Below are 23,948 nucleotides of genomic sequence, written 5' to 3' on the forward strand. Positions count from 1 at the left end.
TTAATTTTATAAATTTAATCGTACGCAAATGAAAGCTAATTATGACACGATATTATGCTAGATCTATACATGTGTAAGGATGGAAAAAGAAAATAAATACGTATTGTACTCTGTGAGAGATCACGCGCGTATCTCTCTTTCTTTTATTTACATTACTTAAAAATATACTGAAAATAAATTCTCTTGACACAATTGGTACTTTTGGCACAGGTTCGTCTGCTAGATGACGATTCTCATACACAGGAGTACGCTACATATATGTCGCGACACGAATAAATGTACGAATCAGTGTACGTATTCACGATTCGTCCCATTGAATACGCACGGGAGACGTGCATAAGATATAAATTCACTAAATTGACTGAAACGCGACTATTATTTCAATTTTTACAAACACTCCACAGATGTTACTTCGGTAAGTAAATTTACAATCTGATGAAATTGTGATTTTTTTACATGTCGTAGAAATCCACTACAATGATTTATTGACTATATTGAACGACGTTTGTGTAATCTATTGGTAAAAGTTTCTTTCTCAAAATTTATATTAAGTTATATATATATATAGTACGAAATTTTTTTCTTTTCTGACAAAATTAATTCAGACGTTTTTCTAACATCCAATTTCAAGCACTGGAAAATTATAAACTTTACACTCTAGATACATTATTCGAAAATTTGAGTTTGAGCGACCGAGAAGGAAAAATGCAAACCCTGTTATATCCGTTTAAACCAAAAGGTCCTCGACCCACGCATATAATAATTTCTTCATAATTTATAACTAACGGGATATATGTGAACAATGTATCCTTTGTCGGGGCAAAGGTTATCAACGCATTATTATATGAGATAGTTTCCGATCACTTGGTCGTGTGACGAGCCCAGGTTGTCCGCTGCACCTCGCTCATCAGATCATTGCGTGAAGGTAATCGAGCGCTCGTTGTGCGAGAAGGCGGTGGACCCGAACTTCGCAGGATGGTCGCCAAACTTTTCGGCGCATTATTCTTGTTATCTTGCATACTCTGAGCCATCGAACTTTGCTTCGGACTCGCTTTTTTAGCCGTACTGTCTACGCGTCTGCCCTGCGGCGGAGGATCCAGGATTATCGGAGGTATATCGATGGAATCCGGCGGATTCGAGCGTTCCTGGTGTTTGCCTTTAACATCGGCTATCGAATGAGTTATATTCCTCTCGTTGGTACACGGCAACGGTTTTATGAAATGTTGATGCGCTTCCGAATTATCCGTTCCATAGTTGTCAAGCTTGTGAGTCATGATTGGCGACGATGAGAAGCTGTTCGGTTGAGAGACTCGCAAGGACGTTGAATTTGGGGACAATTGAGCTGAATTCTAAATTCAGAATTGAAAAAAAATTGCGGATTAATAAAATTTGTAATAGAATTTTTTCAGACATTAAGCCTAAAGATCCCCTGCTTTTCTCTCCAAATAGCATAACAAAAAATTAAGACGCTTAAGATAAATCTTTAATTTTGTGATCACTGTTAAAAATATTGTTCAATAATCAGTTTCTTTTGATTGTTCAGTTGAAACGCTTGCGTAGGCAAATCTAGGAAGTCGAGGAATCACACTCACCGTTGGTCCACTGCACGGAGGTAAAAGCAGACTTGGACCCATCGCATACGGTGACGGCGTATTGTAGGGCGATCTTTGTGGCTGAAATGGACTTAGGTTGTGCAGCCTCTCCAACAGTTGCGTTTGGAACTGCAATTGATCCGCGTTGACGTTGTTACCCTGGATACCCATGGCGTTGAGACCGCCGGAATAAAGCGTATCCGGCAGATACGAGCAGTAAGGAAAAGTCGGTGGATCCAGCTCCCATGGTGAGCCCTGACCTCCGGTCCGTTGGCTACACTACACTCGAGAAGACGCAGTTTAGGGAACAAGATCTTTCCAAAGTTTTCGCGATATATTTAAGAAAGAGACAAATATTTCTCTCTCGTCTCTTTCTCTTTTTTTTTATATTTTTATATTTTTATATTTATACATATATATTCTTAAACACATGCGATCACGTTTGCAATTTTGAATATTCAATTGTTAATTTATTCAATAATTTGTGTGCGAATCTTTAAATTCATATGTTATAAACTAAGAAGTCTTTTTTGAAACATTTTTTTGTTCATATTTATATTCTTTATCCTTTGTATATATTTGTGCTCTTACCTCTTCCAATTCTTAAATACTTTGTCAGAAATTATGGGCCTGAGTATCACGATATCTAATTAAGATTTTGTTCTTATACCGACAGATCTTGAGCAATAAGTAAAATAATAATTAATAAAACATTACCTAGCATTGGTTGGCAGCGTGTACTCCGAAATCCCGTGCGAAGACCTGTTAGACAACACCGTCATACTGGTGCTTAATTGTTATTATATTAGTTGTTAATCTTAGGATGAAAATCTCATTTTTTTTCTCACTATAAAATACCTCGGATCTAAACGTGTAAGTAATTAAGAGAAGAGATACACGCAACACACGGCGTCAATCAAATCACTCGCATTGTACAAGACTTTGACTTTTATCGATGTTAGTATCGGCAAGCTTTCCGACTTGTATTTTTTGCGCCGTGAGGGTCGAGGCGCAAATACTCGCGCAAACAATGCAAATAGTTGAGGCTACGGTTGTTTTCGACGTCTTATCGGCACCAAACGAAAACGCCTAAAACATATGTAGCGCGTGCATTGCTAAATATTTATCGGAGCACAGAAAAAAAACAAGTCTCGTTCTCGAACGCAATCGGTGTAGTGTAGTGTAAGTGAGTGAGTGCGGAACAAAAACTTGTGTATGTATAAAATATTTTATTATAAAGTTAAAAAAGGTAAGGGAAATCGATACAAAAACGTGGCGTTAACGGGTATTAAAAAAGAGAGGGAAATAAAAAAGGAAAAATACAAGATGCACATTCTGTTAAACGTTAATTGAGAGATGCAACGCTCGATCAGTCGGTGCTTCGGTTCCATGCTCCACCAGAGTACTCAAGTGTCATGGAATTCGGTAGAGCGTTACCTGGCCGAGGCTCGACAGATCGGGAGCCGCCGCATTCTGTTGCATGGACGCGGGCGTACTCGGTATTTGCGACTGCGAGGTGACGTGACCACCGGAAACACGCTCCTGTTCCCTCAGGTGGCTCACCAGCGCGCTTATATGTTCTAGCAATTCCTTATTTTGCACTAGGAGTTGATGTGTCCTCGCCTAAACAAGAAGAAGAATCATGTATCATGTCCAAGTGAAATATTTCAGTTGTCGCAATGTTTGTTAAAATTGATGAGATTAAATTAACATGTATTTTTTTATCATTTTCTTGCCATTTCGACAGGCATTTTTTAAATAATGAATGATTTCAAAAAGAAAAAAAGCATTAAAAAAGAATAATAAAAAAATAATACTCATCGAATACAGTAAATTATTTTGTCTCCGCTACTTTGATAAATTATTGTATATTCGATTATACAATGAGATGAATCACGTGGGGACAAGTGCTGAGCGAAATATTTATGCGTTCTGGTAATTGATTCACTTATTTATACCTGAGCTTCCACGCGCGCTGCCGTTTCTGCCGCAAGTTGATCTTGAAGAAGTCGCGCATGGGCAACGGCAGCTCTGGTTTGTTGACTCTGTTGCTCCAAACGTTCACGTAGAAGCTGTATTTCGTGCTTTAGGGCTGTTAATTCGCCACCCACCAATAAACCTCCGCACTCGGAAGTTACCGTGCCCTGTAAAAAAAAAAAGAAATAAAAATAAATAAATCAAAAACCTCTCTCTATAAACTATATACACATATAGTTATAATTAAACTAGGGAGAAGATATGAAGACAGAAAAATATGCAAAAAAGTACGAGAAGCACGTGGTGTAGACGTAAGAGTTGTTTCGAATGCGTCTGAATTGCATCTTGCTGAAATCTATAATAGAGCAAATTATATCATTGCGCAAGGAGACGGTTTAAAATTTATGAGCCGTACCGACGAAATAAACTTGGAAAGTAATAAACAATGTGCTACCGTAGAGCAAAACAGCTTTCGGTAACAAGCCATCTTATTTTAAGACTTTGACTCCTTCGTAGAGCTGCCAAAGTACTTTGCAAAGTATCCTTTAAAATAGCACACGCGCTCCAATCTCTATATTCTTGATACGTTCCTAATTATGATCAATCTTACCGATGGCGACTGTCTGATCGGTGAGGTAGAGGTCGTTGTCGCCGGTCCATCGTGCGATCGAAGTAGACAGGTAACGGACGTTTGTTCGGGAACCGAATCTTCAGTATCCCCCAATAATGATATGTCTGAAAAAAATATCGAGATAAAAATTATTAAATGTAGAGATGGAAAGTTTAAAAAAAGCCAGAGATTTTTTTGTCGATAGATGATTTTTTTACATTAACATTCTTTCTCTCATTAATTTCAGAAATTAAGAAATTAATGACGAGACGAAATCGGAGATTATCAGAAGCTTTATTCACCTTTATGCACCGGTGGCGGAGAGGGCTGGGATTGCTCGTTGGGAATTTCGTCTTGGTCCTCGTAAACATCACCGTGATAATTCTCACCGTGGCTCTCCCCGTCCTTGTCCCCTCGAGGATCGCGATCCTCCGTAGTATTATTTATACTTAGTTTATGGCACACTTCGAAAGCCTGCCCGACCGTTCTGACCACCCTCATCGCTTGACTCTAATCAAGTAGGATTAATTTATTTTATCTTTGTCTATAGAGTTGGTTAATATAATGATGTAATGGGTAAAATTACTATAATACCCAAGTATTTATAAAAATTACAGATTTAAAAATCACTATACATATTATTACGTTGTGTGAATTTCCTACATCGGTCATATATCAATAATTCTATTCATCGAGATTCGTTCTTTCGATAAAATCATAGGAGAATGGTATTGTTTTTTTTTTTTTTTTTTTTTTTTTTTAATGAAATGTCGAGAAGAATAGATGCGCGCATCCTTTACCTCAAGCTCATCGAGATCCTCGTTCTCCTCCTCGAAAGGATTCTCGTCAAAGCTAAGATCGACGCTGTTTTGCGCGTGTAATAGCTTGGGTCGCACCGAAGGCTTGCGCATTTTCAAGTAGTTGAAGATCTCCGGTTCTTTAAAGGAGAGCTTCTTGCGCGGCCTAGGCGTCTCGAAGCCCAGAGGGCTGCCAGGGCCAGGGCTAGGGCTGCTCGTTGACATTGACAACTCGGTCGAAGCCATCGCCGACTTGAACGAATTTTTCAGCATGGCTCCCCGCGATCTCCTCGTCTCACGATCCGCCTCGAATTTTCACGTGTTCACAGCTGCGGATGCTGTCATCCATCCCGGCAGCGGTCTCACCAACTACATTTTCTTTTTCTTTGTTTAGACGACGCTCTCGTCACAAAGGCTCACTGTTTACTTTGAGAGTTTCTTTGAACCTATTTCAGCTTGTCGAGGTCATAAAGAAAGAGTAAACAGGTATAAAATTTTATCGAGTGAATCGCAGTTATATAATGTGGACACAAAATGAGATATTAAGGGTGTGGATTCACTTTAGTCAATTTCTCACAATCTTTCTCTTTCTCAGCGTAAAAATTTTAATACAGCAAAATCTCGAGAGATTGTTATTTGTCGCGACATTTTAATTCAACAGTTCTCTCATTGTAGTCTGTAATTTAAAAAATTCCGTAATTTAAAATTCCCATTTGAAGTTAAAATAAAGTTCAATTCCATTTCAAATAAAGCATAATTTATTTCACGTCTAAAAATTTCAATGATAATGAAAAAAATTAATTATTATTATAGTCTGCAGATTTTTCCGCAATGTTTTCAAAATAAAATAATTATCCTAAACATTTCTCATATACACATTGATTACAAAATCATCTTTATAACATTTCAGAAATAAAATCACGATTCTTTTATATCGTAAATATGAAAAGTATGTTTCTCCGACATTCTATATATAAACATATAATTGTACATACAAACTTCAAATTGTAATCTCCGTGTAACATGTTTGACACGTGCAAGAAGTGAAATGGTCGTATATCTGACACCAATTACATTAAGTAAACATTTACAAATGTCTAAAATGCATTATCCCTGACGTTGCAAATGCTGCAATAGTAATGGCATAATGACGATGCATCGTCGATAGGTAGATAAAGGATGATCATAACTCAAAATCTGACGCGATATTCATCACGAATATATTTTACACTTGAAGTGAAAAAGACAAAAGTTTATTCGTGGATTGAAATAATTAATGTTGGCGACGATCTGTACGTCGTTTTCATTTGTATAAATAGACGCGACTATTCAATCTGGCAAATTCCCCATTAAATCGTGCGTAATTTGAAAACGCATGCGTCGCTTCCGCAAAGACGATATCGCATATATTATACACGCGCGTTGTTTATCAATTTCTTCGTCGCGTGACTCGACTTTGACGTAAGGAATTTTATTCGAGAATTTCAGATTTGAAAAAATGTACAGATGAAAAGAAAAAGTGACACATTAGACATGCGTATTTCACTTAGCTATTTCTATCTAGATACTTCTATCTAGATTCTTGGATCATGTGGACTTTATATCCACATCATCTTCACGATAAAAAAAGATTTATATTGGGCATTAAAAGTGATGAAATTTTTATGAACGCTCGACATGTTTATAATATTTTATCATTTTAAAAAAGTGAGAGATATTAAAAAATTAATGTGACATATAATCTAAGATTTAATACATTATATGAGATTAATATAAATTAAGTATAAATGCTATCACAAATATATATTTATAATATTTTTCCCATAATATTGCCAAATTTACCTTTTTAATGACAAAAATTATTCAAATATACACACACAGACACACACACACACACACACACACACACTATATCAGTATCACATATCTTAATGTATCACTAATTGTAAGTTTGATTGAAAATTCCTCTCTTTTCTTCCGTCGAAGGTATTCTCTTACATATCGTGACGATATTCACAGATCCCTTACCGAGTGCTGTCATGTTACCGTAATCGCATCTCGTAATCAGACGATCCCACACCCCGTTGCATCTCTCAATTCTTGTTCGAACGATCAATCACCGAGAGCGAGATTGCGACGATATTTAATCTCCGTGATGGAACGCGGAATCACTTCCTCGGGAACCGGAGATCCATCGAGACTGTCCGCGTTTTATGGCGCATCGTCGCACCCGACTCATTCTATTGGGATATCTAACGGGATCCAGAAAGGGAAAGAGAGAGAGAGAAAAAAAAGAGAGAGAGAGAGAGAGAGAGAGAGAGAGACAAGGGAAGGAAAAGAAGGAAATGACGCGCGAAAGAGGGAGGCAAGAAAAATAGAGGCAGACAGAGACGGTTTGTGTATAAGCGTCTCGTGTATAAACGGGGAACGCGAGAACGAGAGCCGAAGTTAACCGTGCGGCTTCCTACCGCGGTTTCTTGGACGACGACGTGCAGAGGTGGATTTTTCCTCCGAGTTTATTTATAATCGCATTAATATTCTCGCTTTCGGTCCGCTCAATGGCACTTTTCCATCTCTCTCTCTCTCTCTGTCTGCTCCTCCCTTCGTCTCTTTCTTAATCCATATTTTCACCTCTCGTTAACAGTTAAATAATCGAGCCATTTTCTTTAAACTATCATGAGCTGCTCCTGCGAACGTCATACATATATATATAATTTTTTTTTAAATCAATGAAAGCAAATAAAGCAATGAAGAGTGAGCGAAACCTATTTTCTTGATTAATTAATTAATTAAACCAATTAAAAGAATATTAATTATTTAATTAATATTCTTTTAATTGGAACAGCAAATAAAGAATGGATGTTGTAAATAGTAGAAAAAATGTACTGAAGAATTCTAGATTAATCGATTGTTTTTCTGTGACGCAAGAATCGCAATGTGCACAGAATAAAGATATTCGAATACTTGCGAATTAATTGTATTGAGGAGAGTTACTTGTACAATCGCATTCTATAATTCTTTAAATAATCGTTCTAAATGATTGCTTTAAACTTTAATTTTGTAATACTATTTTAAGAACAAAGCATCAATCTTGGCGAGACTGTTTAATGTCGCGCTTATTTCAATTCAGTCGTACAATTTCATGTCGGTACAATTTTCATTTTCCTTTAAATGTATATTAATACAGTTTATATCTTGCAGGCGTATTACAGCGGCTTTTCTCGACACATAATGCGCAGTTGGCTTTTCATACGAAAAATTATTGGAGTTTTTTAAACAATATTAGAAATTAATCTTCTACTTGTAATTAAAATTAAAAAATTCATATTTAATATTTTTAATATTTTTCTGACTTTCAAGAAATGGAAATTAGAAATTGATCAATTGAACGATATTAAAAAAATTAATATTTAATATTTTTCTGACTTTTAAGAAATAAAAATATTTCAGCAAAATTAAAATATTTAATTTTAAAATAATACTAAAATATACTACTTTGTTATTTTTAATTTTTTCTAATGAAATCAGGTTTAGTATCCCATAATATTCGACGGGATAAGACTAGATCGAGTTTTTTTTATTTCAGACAGTTACATGAGGAGCAGCATGGCGTATTAAACAAAAAAGATAAAGATTAAAAAATACTGACGTTTAAATATAAAAAAAAAACAGTTTCTAATATTCTTTAAAAAATTCGAAAAATCATCATTTTTCATACTACGTGTTATTCTAATTTTTTCTAACGAAATTAGATTTAGTATCCTCAAATTATCCTAGGCAACAAAACTAGACCGAGTTTTGTCCATTTCAACAATTATACGAAGAGTAGCATGCCGTATTGAAAAAAAACTAAAGATTAAAAAATAACGTTTAAATATCAATAAGAAAAACCAATTTCTAATATTCTTAAAAAAATTCTAAAAATTATCAATTTTTCATGCTACTTTATTATTCTAATTTTTTTCTAATAAAATTACATTTAATATATTTAAAATATCTTACGGAACAAAAGTAAACAGAATTTTTTTTCATTTCAGACAATTACACGCAAAGTAACATGTCGTATTGAACAAAAAAACTAAAGATTAAAAGATACTGACGTTTAAATATCAATAAGAAAACCAATTTCTAATATTCTTGAAAAAATTCTAAAAATCATCAATTTTTCATACTACTTTATTCTAATTTTTTCTAATGTAATTACATTTAATATCTTTAAAATATCTTACGGAACAAAAGTAAACAGAATTTTTTTTTCATTTCAGACAATTACACGCAAAGTAACATGCCGTATTGAACAAAAAAAACTAAAGATTAAAAGATACTGACGTTTAAATATCAATAAAAAAACCAATTTCTAATATTCTTAAAAAAATTCTAAAAATCATCAATTTCTGAGACTACTTTGTTATTCTAATTTTTTTAATGAAATTAGATTTAGTATCTTCAAAATATCTTACGGAACAAAACTAGACTGAGTTTTTTTTCCATTTCAACAATTACACGAAGAGTAGCATACGGTATTAAACAAAAAAAATTAAATAAATACTGACGTTTAAATATCAATAAAAAGATCAATTTTTAATATTCTTTCACAAAATCCTAAAAATCAATTTGTCAATTTGTCATACCGTTAAAGTAGATAAGCATATTTATATGTTGCAGATGCATTATATTACCTTCTCTCACATAATAGTTGCTTTTCCATAAGAACGTTGAACGCGCAAATTCGGAGTATGGACTGAAGAGAATGGGGAAAGCGAGAGACGTGCGCTCGAAATTTGCGCCGAACGCTATTCTATAGCTGACCTCGGCGATGTGCAGCACGTCATTTAACGGTCGGCCGAGGTCAGGACTCCTGTTCCCCGACCGATAAATTATATATAGTCGTGTGTCAAGCGTTTTTCTGTGACAATTTGCAATTATCTTATATAGTTCCTACCCCCTCCGACCAATCGGTATCGACCAATAAGCAAACGTAACAAATTCGCCTGAAAAAATTCTTTGGATCTTTACAATAAATAATATATAAAAATTCTATTATATTTCGAACTGTCCAAAGCAAGTTGTGTTAATACAGAGTGATTATAAAATGAAATTATATCGTTGATAAAATTGAATAGATTTATTAGGAGCAGAAAGAGCTTCTAAAGGAGACTTTCAAACACAAGTTCTTTTCCTTAGGAAAAGATAAGGCAAAGAATAGAAATTCTGTCCATTGGAAGAGTAAACAATGTCTATTGTCGTAGCCTGAAGAATTGATATAAAAGTCGACGGTAGTATAAACAGGACTATCAACGTACACAGGGGAACCAGTAAAAGCTTTTTGTAAGTTTCGCTCGCGAGTTTAAAACTTCGTTCAAGCTGGATATTTCTGCGGCATCCTAGATATATCGTCTCTTATAGTCGTTGGTTATTTCTGGATTCACCCAGATTTTCAAAGCGACCGGAATCCCCAAATAATCAACAAAGAAGATGAGGGAAGACCTCTACGATCCAATAAGTATCGAGGGTATTTAACTGCACGATATATTACATAATAAGAATACATACAAGAGATAAAATGAGTGAATCAAAGTTCTCCTTTTCATTTCCTTCTTTCACAAACACACACGTAAGTATACGCACAGGCAATGTATCGAATATGTTGAAAGCTTGGTTTCTCTTTTTCTAAAACATTTTGATATTTACATATACGAAAGTTATTGCGGGAACAAAAGAACAAAAGAAGATATATCGTTTTCAATGTGCGTGTCGTACACATATACACGTAGTTGTGCGAATCTTTCTCGCAGCATTAATAGAGAGAAATTTCCGGATCTAAGAAACCGCCAGCCGCGTGCGTCGCGAAAGATCGTGCCGGCCTATATCGGACTATTTTAATAACCCGGTGCCAAACGGCACCGAGCCGCTACTGCAAATACACGACAAAACGATACGTCCCCTCCGCCCCCAACTCCGCGAGACTTCACCGGGCCACCATCCCTCCACCCACGAAAAGGCGAAAATACGCTCTCTCTCTACTTTGACAGGGATGCAGCTCCCGCGGAGATCCCCACCCGCGCGACCACCCTCCCTTCGTACAGTACGGTCTCCACAACGGAGAAAAAGATGCGACGAGAGGAGATCGCCAAGGAGTCCGGCGTTTATTTATAGATTTACAATAAAGTAAGTTGATAAAGCGCCAGGCGACGCGGGCTGCGTGAATTGTCGCGGCACATGTGTGTGTGTGTGTGTGTGTGTGTGTGTGTGTGTGTGTGTGTGTGTATATGTACGTACGACTTACGCACGTGCGCGACGTAATTTTATGCCGGTTAGTAGCCATGTGGAATGGACTCGCGAAAGGAGAAAAATCGACTTTAATTGTGTTCAGAAATTCTATAAATTCTTCATTTATTTAAATATGAAATATGTATATATTTTGAGTCTTATTATATATAATATATTCTCTTCTCGTCCCTCTTCTTGATTTTTAATTTAATCAACTTTCACTTTTTTAAGGTATAGTTGTATTGTACGTACAATATAATAATATAAAAAAAAGATAAAAAATAATCCTCTCTTTCAAAATAATAGTTGATTCGCATATTGCATTCGATTTAAATAATTTTATCCAGACTTACAAAGTCCGAGATTATGACCGATGTAGGAATCTCTCGATATCAAGATTTAATCAAATTATTATTGTGTATGGATAAAAATCTGCGACTTACCTTTTTGCTAGATTTGAAGACATTACATTTAAACGTATTGCTGCTCCCATCACGAGCGATATAACTAAATATTTTTAAATCGTGGCTATCGTGCGAGACGTAGAATATCCTGAAAAAAAATCATACATTCGCTTTTTGTTTTATTCAAAAATTGTGTCATTTTCAAGCGACATCTTTGACAGAAAATATGCAAATTTTATTTATTTTTTCTCGATAATTAATTATTAACTAAAAAAGATACAAAAATGAGATATCTACAATATATTGTTCCATACAATTGTAATATTTATTTATAACAATTCGATAAACGTAAATAAAATCGTTTCATCAAAAGAAAAAAAAAGAGAGAGAGAAAGAGAGAGAGAGAGAGGCAATGGCAAAAAATTACGCCATCTCACCTGTAAATCGGATGGTGCATCAGATATATTTTATTCTCATCCATCCATTGCTGCTGTTTCTTCTGCAAAAACGATAGCAAATGGCGAGTCATTATAGCAATCATTCGAGAATATTGTTTAGCTAATATTGGCTATTACTACTATCTGCTGATGTATATATGATGTAGTATCGAAAATATATGGCACCCATGTGTATCAGTGCGAATACAACGTGGCGCTTATCCAAAATCATTTCTCGTTATAAATTGCAACTGTTACGAAATTGCGCGTCATCAGACGTATGTGATTTTTCTCTCGAGGCATTCGCGGAAGACGCTGATTTTTCTCGTCTTACGCGAGCATTGCGAATATTTTTTGTTAAATGTCAAAAAAGAATTTTTTTTAGATTTTGCTTATGATTCCTGGACGAATATACATACATCTTTCACTTTGAAAAATCCTATGATGTCCTTTAATGAAAAAAAAAATCATGTAAAAGATACGTTTTACTTTTACTACAATTCTACAAGAAATAAAAATCAGCTGAGTCCAATAAAAAAATCTTTTTATAACAATAATGCAAGAATATCGTTCGTAGAAAAACGCTGCAAACTTTTTTTTTATTGTAACGCATGCTCAAATTGTTCGCGTTCAATTGTACTCTTCTTTCGTTTCTTTAAATTGTGTGATATACCATCGCGAGTCTAGCAGACTCATCTTATCCACTCATGTATGCGAGAATTAATTTATCCGGTGAAAAGTTAATAAGTTAACGCGTTCAACCCTATTAGCCTATTAAGCCTATGCTAACATGTACATATACAGTGTGTTCATTTGAAAACTTTCCATCCCGTTTAGTTTGTGACCGAAAATTTTTCTACAAAAATTTTTTTTACTTTGAAGGGAACATAAGATGGTGCTATTGAATGTAGATGCCAAAGCTATGTGAAGTTAATCTAGTTTTTATGAACCATGCTATTTTTTTTTTATAAATCGATTCTTCGCATTGTACATAAAAAGTTATAAAAGTATGATGGTCAAAAATTAAAAAGCTTATAAGATATAATTTGACATAAACTACGAAATATAGCTTATAAAATATTCATGTTTCGATAATCTTATCTCAATACTTTTATACACAGAATAATCAGAGAGGGATTAATTGATATAAAGAAAATACATGGTTATTTTTAAGAAAAAATATAAATTTACAACAAGCAGCTACGTAATTTTTTTTAACAACTGTGCTTTTGTACCAATTGCTCTCATTATTTCGTATAAAAATATTGAGATTAGATAATCAAAAAATAAATATATTTTATGAAATATTTATTTTTCATAATATATATATGTCAAATTATGTCAAATTAAAGTATGAAATATCTCGTAAACTGCATTTTTTTGGCTATCGTACCTTTATAACTTTTTACACAGAAAATATTGCGAAGATTTAATTTATATTTAAAAAATTAGAGTAGTTTAATTTAAAAACCTAATTCACACTAATTTTGGCATCCATACCAAAGCTCAAACCATCTTATGTTCCTTTCAAAGTCACAAAACTTTTGTATAAAAAATGTTGCAAAAAAATTAACAATCAAAAAATAAACGATGTGGAAAATTTTCAAATAAACACCCCCTATATAATAATGGAAAACACATTTCTTACCTTTTTTTTCCGTAAGGTCACTTTCAACCCGTCCACCGAGACTTCCAGTGTCACTTTCTTCTTCTTGATCCCTTTGGCCTTAAACTCGTACTGCGGATCAAACAAATCAAGATTAATCGGAGGAGATAACGGAGATATAGTTAAACCATAGTGCCCTCCGTAACTAGGTTAATTAGCTATTACTCACGCGGATTCTTCGCATCGCCGCCACGATCTCCACTCGGCTAGTCGGTCGCGGAACCTCCATAGAACCAATGAACTGAAATACGAAGAAGAATGTATAGTGGTATCACACTGATGAAAATAGACAGGATAAACAATAGAGCGAATACGACTTTTCCTTCGAGTAAATTATATTTAATACGCTTTGATAAATTTCTTTTATCTATTTCTCTTTTAATTTGTAGAAATTAAAATTCATTTTCTCAAGTCTTTCAACCACGGTTCCTCAATTGAAAAGACTACTGTCACCAGACAATTTTTTTTTTTTAAACCAGAAGGATTTGTAAGAACGTGAGAGATAATTTCTTATTCTTAAATAAATTTAATCGTTTCTAGGGACTTTAATATCACGAAATGTGGTAAGATTTCAACGAAGATGGCACGAACCGCCCCGCTTGCACATGCACCGCAAACATACATGCAGTTACGCGGTTGCCATAATCATAGCGCGGGAGGAGCGTTATAGGTGTACACGTCTGACACGATCTGTATTTAGAATTCCCCCATTGAAGCGATGGTCTTAGCCACGTGTTCGTTCTAGGAAGATTCTACGTACACGTGGTATTCTCCCACGCATACGCTCTTATACGACAGAGTCTTTCTTTCGTAAAAATTTGCGATCGATAACAGCGTGACACAAGCGGTTGGTCTTGTCGGTGACTGAAAAAAATGTGCTGGCGTATTAGCTGAAAATTTTCACGTCGCGAAATTTTATCGCTCTCATTCCTCATCTATCGATATAACAGTCTGCGCGTAGAAAAAGTTTTACTCTTTGAAAAATCGATATGAAATATACTAGACATCGAGAGAGAAATTCTGTTTCCTCGGAATATTTCCTACTTTATAACTTCGTAAGAAATATGCACAGTACGCTGATGGAATATTAATAGCACAAATTCTCTAGTAGTATATCGATCTGCATTTATACCCCACTAAGCACTAAATGTAGGCATCGGATTCTCAAGCCATAACAACGTGGTACGCTCAATTTTCAGATCAGATGAACCAAATTGAGGAATGGCTTCTAACAGTAAAACGAAAATACACTGAATATAATAATTCGTAATTTATTAGTTATTTCGACTCACTTATAATTTTATGACAAGTGCCTCAGTAGATTAAAGAAAATTTAATAGGTAAAAATTAGATAAGATGTATAAAAGTACTTTTTACATCAACGCTAATGTATGAAAAAATATTATTTGTAGATCTCTGTCCTGTTAAAAAAACCCTGGAAAAAAAACGACGTAAATCTTACTTCATGATCAAGATCTATCAAGATTTATTACGTGTTGGCATAATCATGAATTACAGTAAAATCAAATTACTAACGCATTGTATGTTAATTGTAAGTTTAATTAACGTGAAATTGTACGTTAATTAAAAGTTTAATTACGTGAAATTCACCTTACAAGTTTGAGATTCAATTTACAAATAATTTGCACACGAGACGAACAACTTTGGTTACTGCATAAACAAGTCTGTCTGTGCCGGAGCATCGCACATGTACCATTTACATTTACTCTCTTCTGCTGTTGACATTGCTAAAATGATTGTGGCTTTACTAGAACGAACAGTCTCCACGAAGCGTATAAACCGGAGATACTCATTGTTAATCATGCTCGAGGCTTTATCCTACGTTGATTGCGATAAACTGCCATAGAGGACGACGTAAACTGAATTGTTTCTCGAAAATAACGTAAGTTCTAAAAGACTTTATAAAGTAAAAGAAGACATCCTAAAATTTTAGATTAAATTTAATATATTTAATGGATTAAATTTTTTGTTAAATTATATATGTTTTTATGAAACTTTAAGAGACATTTTGTGAATAAAACTGATACAATAAACATGAGCAACATCGGATGTCTCGAAATAACCGAATATCCTTTTAAACGCAACTTCTTTAGCCAATTTAGAGACGTCTTTTCTTGGCCAAAATATACGTACATTATGTAAAATTTATCTTGAAAGTCTTCGGATAAGATTCTGAGCGGTCTTTTCATGAAAAAAAAAAAAAAAAAAAAAAAATAAGTTTTTGAATTTACATTCTCCGACGCTTTTACGATACAGACATAGTGGCGTCCCGTTGTGTACAACGTACGAACATGCTTCATTTGTTGTTTTATCTTGAAATCTTATTTTCAAGATATTTTTTTTAGACTGTACCGAAAAAAAAAAAAAAAACATGAATGAAATATCGCTCAGAGTTTCATGAACCGAGAAGGTTTACAAGAGACGCTGACTTGAACATCTCCTTTAGAACCGTGTTCTTTTAGATGTAGTCTTTTAGATGCTTTCTGAACCATCTCTCCTTTGATAGGTGTTCGGGATCCAAAGCGCGAACCAAACGCGAAGAAATCCGCGACTTCACGCTGCGTGCACAATTTACGACGCGCAGTACAAAAAGCTTTAACCTTTCCCAGAAGAGAAGTACCACCGAAATAAACACGTGCGCGATGTATGATGACGTCACACGGAGAGCGCGGTGGTTCAGAAATAAACCGCCGGTATCGTGCTGTCGTCGCAATTGTTGCACCATCGATACGCGCGCGGCGACGTTTAAATATTATTATTATTCCCTCCATCGCGATTATGACATATATATATATATGCGAGTTTTTCGAATTTCGTCACGTAGAAAACGTCAGATATATCCCACCACCGAGTGTCTGTCGCGGCGGAATGTCCTCTTTTTGCGTCACGTTAAACCCGCGTTCGTTCCCATCGGTGACTAATGTAAGTACAGTTTACCACTCGCGATTTAGCTCCGTTGTAAATAAATCGCCGCAGGCCTTTAGTTCCCAGTGTGCGAAATAGCACGCAGAGATACTAACCGTACATTTTCTCTCTCTCTCTCTCTCTCTATGCAGCTTACAAACTCGCTTATAGGATATGTAGTGCGGTATTTTTTACCGTCCCCAAAGTTGCCCCAGTGTAGTTAAAATTGATCATTCCTCTCCCTCCCCCCGTGTGTCTATTATACTAATATGTACAATAATACTATGTAGTGCAATACTTTATCAAAATGGAACCGAAGGAAAAAAAATAAAGGGAAAGTGCGAAACTCCTTTTTAACACACCATGGAAAAACAGATGCTTTCGTTCCCATTGCTTGTTGGAAGAATGAAGCACATGAAGTTTATAGTCGACATACATTTTCCTCTGACGTGAGACGCTATCGACCGTTACTATTTTCTCAAAGTGCGCACAGTTTATGAGAGAGTTTTCTTGCAATTAGAAATTTACATTCACGGCTAATCATTATTGAAACAATTTAATAGCACAAAAGCAAAAAGAGTCAGATATTATATATTCAAGCATGAACGAATTTCACATAAAATTGTTCAACTAGTTTCATTGCAAAACGACAATCTGTTTCATAAATTTATATATTATTCCTTAAGGGTCCAGTCTACCTTAATAATATGAAAAATTGATGATCTTAAGCATTTTTTTTTGAATAACAGAAATTAATTTTTTAATTACAATTTAAAAAATTAATGTTTAATATTTTTTTAACTTTTAAGAAATGTTTCAGTAAAATTGAAATATTTAATTTTTAAATAATACTATTTTGTTATTTTTTCTAATGAAATTACATTTAATATCTTCAAAATATCTTACGAAACAAAAGTAAACAGAATTTTTTTTCATTTCAGACAATTACACGCAAAGTAACATGCCGTATCGAACAAAAAAAACTAAAGATTAAAAGATACTAACGTTTAAATATCAATAAAAAAAACCAATTTCTAATATTCTTGAAAAAATCCTTTAAAAATCATCAATTTTTCATGCTACTTTATTATTTTAATTTTTTTCTAATGAAATTAGATTTAGCATTTTCAAAATATCCTAGGGAACAAAACTAGACTGAGTTTCTTTTCATTTCAACAATTACACGAGAACTAGCATTAAATCCCTATTGAACAAAGAAGCTGAAGATTAAAAAATACTGACGTTTAAATATCAGTAAAAAAAATCAATTTCTCATATTTTTGAAAAAATCATAAATTTCTATATTATTAAAGAAGATAAGCACTTTTTTACATCTTAAAAGAAAATCCATATCTTTAGTGAAATTTCTCAGGACTGAATTAGAAAAGATGGGAGATAGAGATCTGAAAACGGAAGGCTCGCGAGAGGTACGTCTCGGATCAGCGAGCGTGCTGAAAACAAACTCACCGGAAAGCGAGAAAAACGAATGCGAGCGGAGGGTACGCGGACCCGAAGTGGATAAGAAATCACTCCAGATTACCTTGGCGTGGAACACGATTCCGCGATGGAACGCCTCCTCGCTGTGCAGCGGTATTCGCGTGTCGTACTCGTCATTATGTACGAGGTTGTACTGCTTCTTAGAGGGCATGCTGAGCCCAGCTGCATTCGACTATGCTCGTCCAGCCTGGCTGCAATTATAATCATACGACCCATTAACATTTTCATGCGTAAGAATAAATGCTCCTATGTACATATATAGTGACCACGCTTATTTCATGGGATAAATAAAACAAGATAGAGGAACGGTGAATTTTACAAAAAAATCTACCGTATGTACATATGTGAAAACTTTTACATGACTAAAAGTGTACTGCAAATCGTAAAATTAAGTATGGCAAAAATATTTGACGTTTCGCACAATTTTTTTCGCAACGTGTATTATAAGATCCTCTCTCTCTTTCGAATACTCACTATTTATATAACCTTTGCATAAATACAAGTTAATAAAAATTATGTATATTATGTACTATTCTAGAAAATTTAGAATATGTATATATCATATGTATACATTTTATTCTTAAAAATTGGAATGTTTTATGAAAAACGATACTTTAATCTCTCTCTCCTCTTTTTTTTATAAACAGTTTCTTAAGAGTCGGCGAGATGAAAGTAAGTAAATCGAAACAGCAAGCGTGATACATGCGTGCGACTAATATCACATTCGTGATCGAACTGCGTATGTAGTCATTTTCGATGCATTTATTTAAAGATACATGATAACTCGCAAGTACTAATCTCCTATCGTAAACACATGTTGTTTCATTCACGAAACACACGTCTAGGCGCATAGCTCACTCAAATATCAATCCGATTTACGCGATTTGCCACAGTGTTATTAGAGCGTGAGTAGAAAATAATTTGGAGATTTTGCTAATTCTTTTTCATAAAGATTCACTTTTTATAAAGTATTACATAGAGTTAGTTAAGATACTTGTATAGTAAATATTCTCTAGAAAGCGTGGTATATCTTCGTGTAGCGACAGGATGTTTAAATCTTATAAAAAAAATTCTTTATTTTTCAGATATTTTTGTTCAAAATTCCATTTTTATTGTATGCGTTTTTCTAATGTTTTTCATTAATACAAAAAATATTCCTTAAGTTTCAAGTGCTAAATTTCTAAATGTACTGAAAGCATTTGAATAATTTTCGTAAGATAATATTATTCATTTCTGTAATATTTTCATTATTTTTATCGAGAAAAATTATAATAAAAAAAGATGTACACTGCATATTCAATATTTTGTTAAAACATTGAATATATAAAAACAAAGGTATATATTTATAATATATTTTATACGCATAATTAACATGGCTTATCAACTATTTGCAATATATGAGAGCAAAATGATCAAAGACAGAGAACTTTTTAAAAAATTCCCAATAAAATTCCATGAGAATTTCCTAAATGATTTTTCTAAATAGAAAAAAATCCCTGAAAATTTTCTAGGTTTTCCGTATTTTTTCTAGATACCCTAAAGTGAACAACCCAATATTTATAATATATTTTATATACATAATTAATATGACTTATCAACTATTTGCAATATATGAGAGCAAAATGATCAAAGACGAAAAATTTTTTAAAAAATTCTCAATAAAATTTCACGGGAATTTCCTAAATGATTTTTCTAAATACAAAAAGATCCCTGAAAATTTTTTAAGTTTTCCGTATTTTTTCTAGAATATAGATACCCTAAGTGAACAACCCAATATTTATAATATATTTTATATACATAATTAACATGGCTTATCAACTATTTGCAATATATGAGAGCAAAGTGATCAAAGATAAAGAATTTTTTAAAAAATTCTCAATAAAATTTCACGGGAATTTCCTAAATGATTTTTCTAAATACAAAAAGATCCTTAAAAATTTTCTAGGCTTTCTGTATTTTTTCCAGAAAATAGATACCCTAAGTGAACAACCTATCTTTCTTAATAATCCATTTAAGCCACAATAATTTATTAAAAAAAAATATTAGAAAAAAATTATACATTCAACGTGAAATATACGCATGTAAACAGCTCTGTCCGAAGCTTCGAGAGTCTTTTTTCTTCTTAATAAATACACGTGTTATCGCGCGCATCGCTGAATAAAAGTATAACGTTGCAAAGCATTTTGTAAAATCTTATCCAGGGAACACCGCACGCGAGAATCTGCGCATCGCTTCTTGCACCGCAAGATGCAGCGGCGAGAGACGCGCATCATCGCAGGATGCCCCTTTGTGCACGCGCACCTGGCTAAGCGACGTTCATATCGGTCGTTCAGCGCGTCGAACAAAGGATGATACAACGCTTACGGATGCAGTTGACGGCGTCAAGCAGAGACGCGCAGCGAGATTGCACGTGCGATGCATACGTATATAAAGTGATCTGTTCGGATCATCTGTTTACGAACCTCCGAGACTTTAGATACGAACCACTCGAGATGATATTAAACAGTACACATACTCTTTTAAACTGAGATTCACGAGGATAAAAAAAAAGGAAAGTTATATATAATTTATCGCGTTATGTAAATTATATTGAAAAAAAAAAAAAAAAAAAGGAAGAACAATCACGACTCGTGAAATCATTTTGGTCGAAAACCGACTGTCAACCACAGTTGATAGATTGACGCTTTTCTAGCAGAAAAGCTGTGCCGTCGTGTGTCGCATTTATAAATAATACATAGGAGCATATGAGAGATCAAAGATCTCTCGCTGCGGGCAACCACGTGTTCTGCCCGCACGAGTTCGGTGAACCGGAAAAATTTGGCCGTCTTGAGAGCGAGTCCTTTTTGGAATGCCATTCGAAGACGGACTCATTTGACACTTGGAAAAAAAAAGGATGGGAGGGGGCGGGGGCAGGGAGAAGGAATACAAAGAATTCGGAGCTCTTACCTAACAGCTGATTGGACGATCGACCGGCGTTGGTTCTCATTAACCTGAGGTAATGCGTATCCTCGGCGAGCAACAGCCGGATGACAGTCCTCGCGCGGAAAATCAATCTCGCATGTGTGAACGCAGCCTTATGGTGGCGGGTAGGCCGGTCAGACGAGAGGGATACGCTCGCGCACGCATTCGGGTTTCGCTGTAATAAAGGCGGCGAAAAACCACCGACGACGAGCCATACCACATACACGCAGCCTCTCTCGCTCGCTCCTACGAACAGGTAGACAGGCAGAGGCGGCCCCTTCTCTCTCTCTCTCCTTCTCTCTCCTGCTCTCTTCTTGGAAACAGATGACAGGAACGGGGCTCGATCGCTGTAAACTTACCGGACGTTCCACGGGATGTGTATACAGTATACAGAGAATAATACTGCACGACCCGAATGCACGTCACTGAGAAGTGTAATAAAAGTCTCACGGGAAATATTATCACTCGCGTACGTTATACTCGGCGAAGAACCGAGACACCGAGCTCGACGAGACACTCTCGAGTCACTCGCATCGCGCGCGCGACGAGACTAGGGGGATTCTTGATTCTTCTCGACCGAGAGAGAAAGAGGAGAAAAAAAAGGGAATGAGTAAGAGAAAGGAAAGAGAGGAAGAAAGAAGCTGTTCTTCGCGCGAGCGGCAGGATAATATTTATACTAGCATAGCACCTCGGAGCACCACTTCGGCGTTATATCTTCGTTCGATTCCGCGCTCGCTTTACATTTTTATGTCGCGCCGAAAAAGAGAGATAGAGAGGGAGAGAGAGCGTACTTCTCTCGTACACTCGCGAAAACGGACATACAACGCGATATATACAAATGCGAGAGCGTGCGTCGACCTAGACGACGACGACGATGACGACGACGACGACGACGACGACGACGACGCTCACCGTGAGCCGCGCGTAGGGCACCTACGGACAACGCGGCACGCGAGGAGGAGCCATCCCCACCGCGCGCGGTACCGGCATCGCACTGAGAGACTTTACCGCGAGCCTGTATATAGCCGGTCTGCGCGGCAGCGCGCGCACTGCCTCGGCTCTCGGTTCGGAAGCCGAACGCGAACGGTCTTCGCGTGCGAGGTCGCGAACCGCCGCGACCGACCACGCTCCCGGGGAAGCGGTGTTTACCTCTCCTCTCGATCGAAAGGAAGAACCGCACGGATCAGCTGCGTCAAAAGTTAATCAATCTCAAGACATTGCGAGATTCATGAATTTCACATTGACATATATGTCAAATTCATTTGACACATCCTTCTCGATAAAAATATTAATTTTTCTTCTACCAATGATCTCTGTAATTAATATATCTAATATATTTATGCTTTCTTTCAAATATTATTATTATTCAACGGTAGTACAAGTAATTAGACATATATATATATATATATATATTAGAGATAATTAATTCATTTGATTAGAGTTTTGTAATATATAAATATTAGAGATAATTGATTCATTGGATTAGAGTTTGTAAATAAAAATATCGAAAAGAGTTTTTAAATATTTAAATTATGACTAGCTTTTATATATAATATATATAATAACATTTTACCAAATTATGTCTAATTACTTATCGAAAAAGAGCAGACTACCATTGAATAATAATAATATTTGAGAGAAAGCATAAATATATTAGATTTATTAATTACTTTAACAGATCACGTAGATTCAGTAGATGAAAAATTAGTATTTTTATCGATAAGGATGTGTCAAATATATATATATGTAATGAAATATTTAAAAAGTATAATTAATCGTAGAAGAATTGTAGATTTTATATATGATTTTACTCATCTAATTATTTTGTTTTATATATTTATATATTTTACTTTTGCTTAAATAAAAAAAAATAATGTCAATAATACATAATTAAATTCCTAATAATCTCCCATTATATAATTAAAATACTGATTAAAATCAATTCTCAAAATGTATTAATGTTTGTTAGAAGTGTCATTTATTTTATTGTATATATGAATAAATTATCAAATTAATATATAAGTATTATATATAAATATATAATACTTAAATTAAGGAGAATACGTTGCACCAAGTATATGTAAAAATAAGTTAATGAATCTTTGATACATTTTTCAAGATTCATATAAATTTTTAACATATTGTGCAAAACAACTTTTGATCTTTTAAAATTTTAAATTAATAATTTATAAGTTGAATAAAGTAAAGATTTGCCGTGTAGAATCACACAAATTTTATAGGTGGACTGTACATACAAAAATTCATGGAATAAAAATTTTATAATTTTACAAGGTAAATCTTTTACCTCAAATCAAAGATTAATTTTATTAATTTTATATTTTAAAAAGTTAAAAATGCTTTTTGTTAAATTTATGAATCTCGAAATATATACATAATTTAGATCTTTTAACTTTTGTTACAGCTGACCCGTAGCAGTCCCTCCTTGATTGACAGAATACGCGTGTAGCGTGTACTCACAGCGTGTACTTGACACAGGCGCATGCGTGAACCTGGGCAAACCACTTACCCGCGTAATTTTTTTATTTCCACCTCGAGTATGAGGGCCTCTTTACGATTACCTTGCTTGAAAGGAGAATATATCCCGGACACGAACATCCGAAGAACGTGTAAGGCAATGATTTTTTTTGAAGTGGCACGATTATTATTCTCGAGTCACGTGTTTTAATATTAGTTACATTATCATACGTGTGTTGATATATATGTCATACGCAATTATTATTAGAGATAACTAATTCATTTGATTAGAGTTTGTAAATAAAAATATCAAAAGGAGTTTTTAAATATTTAAATG

The 23,948-nt window shown here is 34.7% G+C and overlaps 1 protein-coding gene and 1 long non-coding RNA gene across 5 annotated transcripts; one reads left to right on the top strand and one right to left on the bottom strand.

Moving 5' to 3' along the window:
• Positions 1-103: 103 nt before the first annotated feature.
• Positions 104-22,112, bottom strand: LOC140671780 (carboxyl-terminal PDZ ligand of neuronal nitric oxide synthase protein). Of its 4 annotated transcripts, XM_072903378.1 has the most exons (12): positions 21,122-22,112; positions 18,219-18,366; positions 13,923-13,994; positions 13,736-13,825; positions 12,088-12,149; positions 11,690-11,798; positions 4,482-4,689; positions 4,180-4,304; positions 3,551-3,736; positions 3,030-3,215; positions 1,593-1,871; positions 104-1,349 (listed from the first exon to the last, which is right to left on the bottom strand). In XM_072903378.1, the coding sequence occupies exons 2-12, from the start codon at positions 18,324-18,326 to the stop codon at positions 861-863; spliced, it is 1,914 nt and encodes a 637-aa protein (XP_072759479.1). In that variant the 5' UTR covers positions 18,327-18,366; positions 21,122-22,112; the 3' UTR covers positions 104-860. The 4 variants fall into 4 exon arrangements, with proteins under 4 accessions (XP_072759479.1, XP_072759503.1, XP_072759489.1 ...); XM_072903402.1 differs by lacking the exons at positions 11,690-11,798; positions 12,088-12,149; positions 13,736-13,825; ... (1 more) ...; positions 18,219-18,366; positions 21,122-22,112 and adding exons at positions 4,980-5,431; positions 10,530-10,642; XM_072903388.1 differs by lacking the exons at positions 11,690-11,798; positions 12,088-12,149; positions 13,736-13,825; ... (1 more) ...; positions 18,219-18,366; positions 21,122-22,112 and adding exons at positions 4,980-5,431; positions 7,005-7,560.
• On the top strand, positions 10,052-16,463 carry LOC140671802 (uncharacterized). Its single transcript, XR_012047793.1, has 5 exons — positions 10,052-10,304; positions 10,410-10,590; positions 14,953-15,093; positions 15,166-15,656; positions 16,281-16,463. It is a non-coding gene; the product is annotated as an uncharacterized lncRNA (long non-coding RNA).
• Positions 22,113-23,948: the final 1,836 nt, after the last annotated feature.

Source organism: Anoplolepis gracilipes, chromosome 1, assembly GCF_047496725.1.
Source record: "Anoplolepis gracilipes chromosome 1, ASM4749672v1, whole genome shotgun sequence".
In the NCBI taxonomy this organism is placed as follows: domain Eukaryota; kingdom Metazoa; phylum Arthropoda; class Insecta; order Hymenoptera; family Formicidae; genus Anoplolepis; species Anoplolepis gracilipes.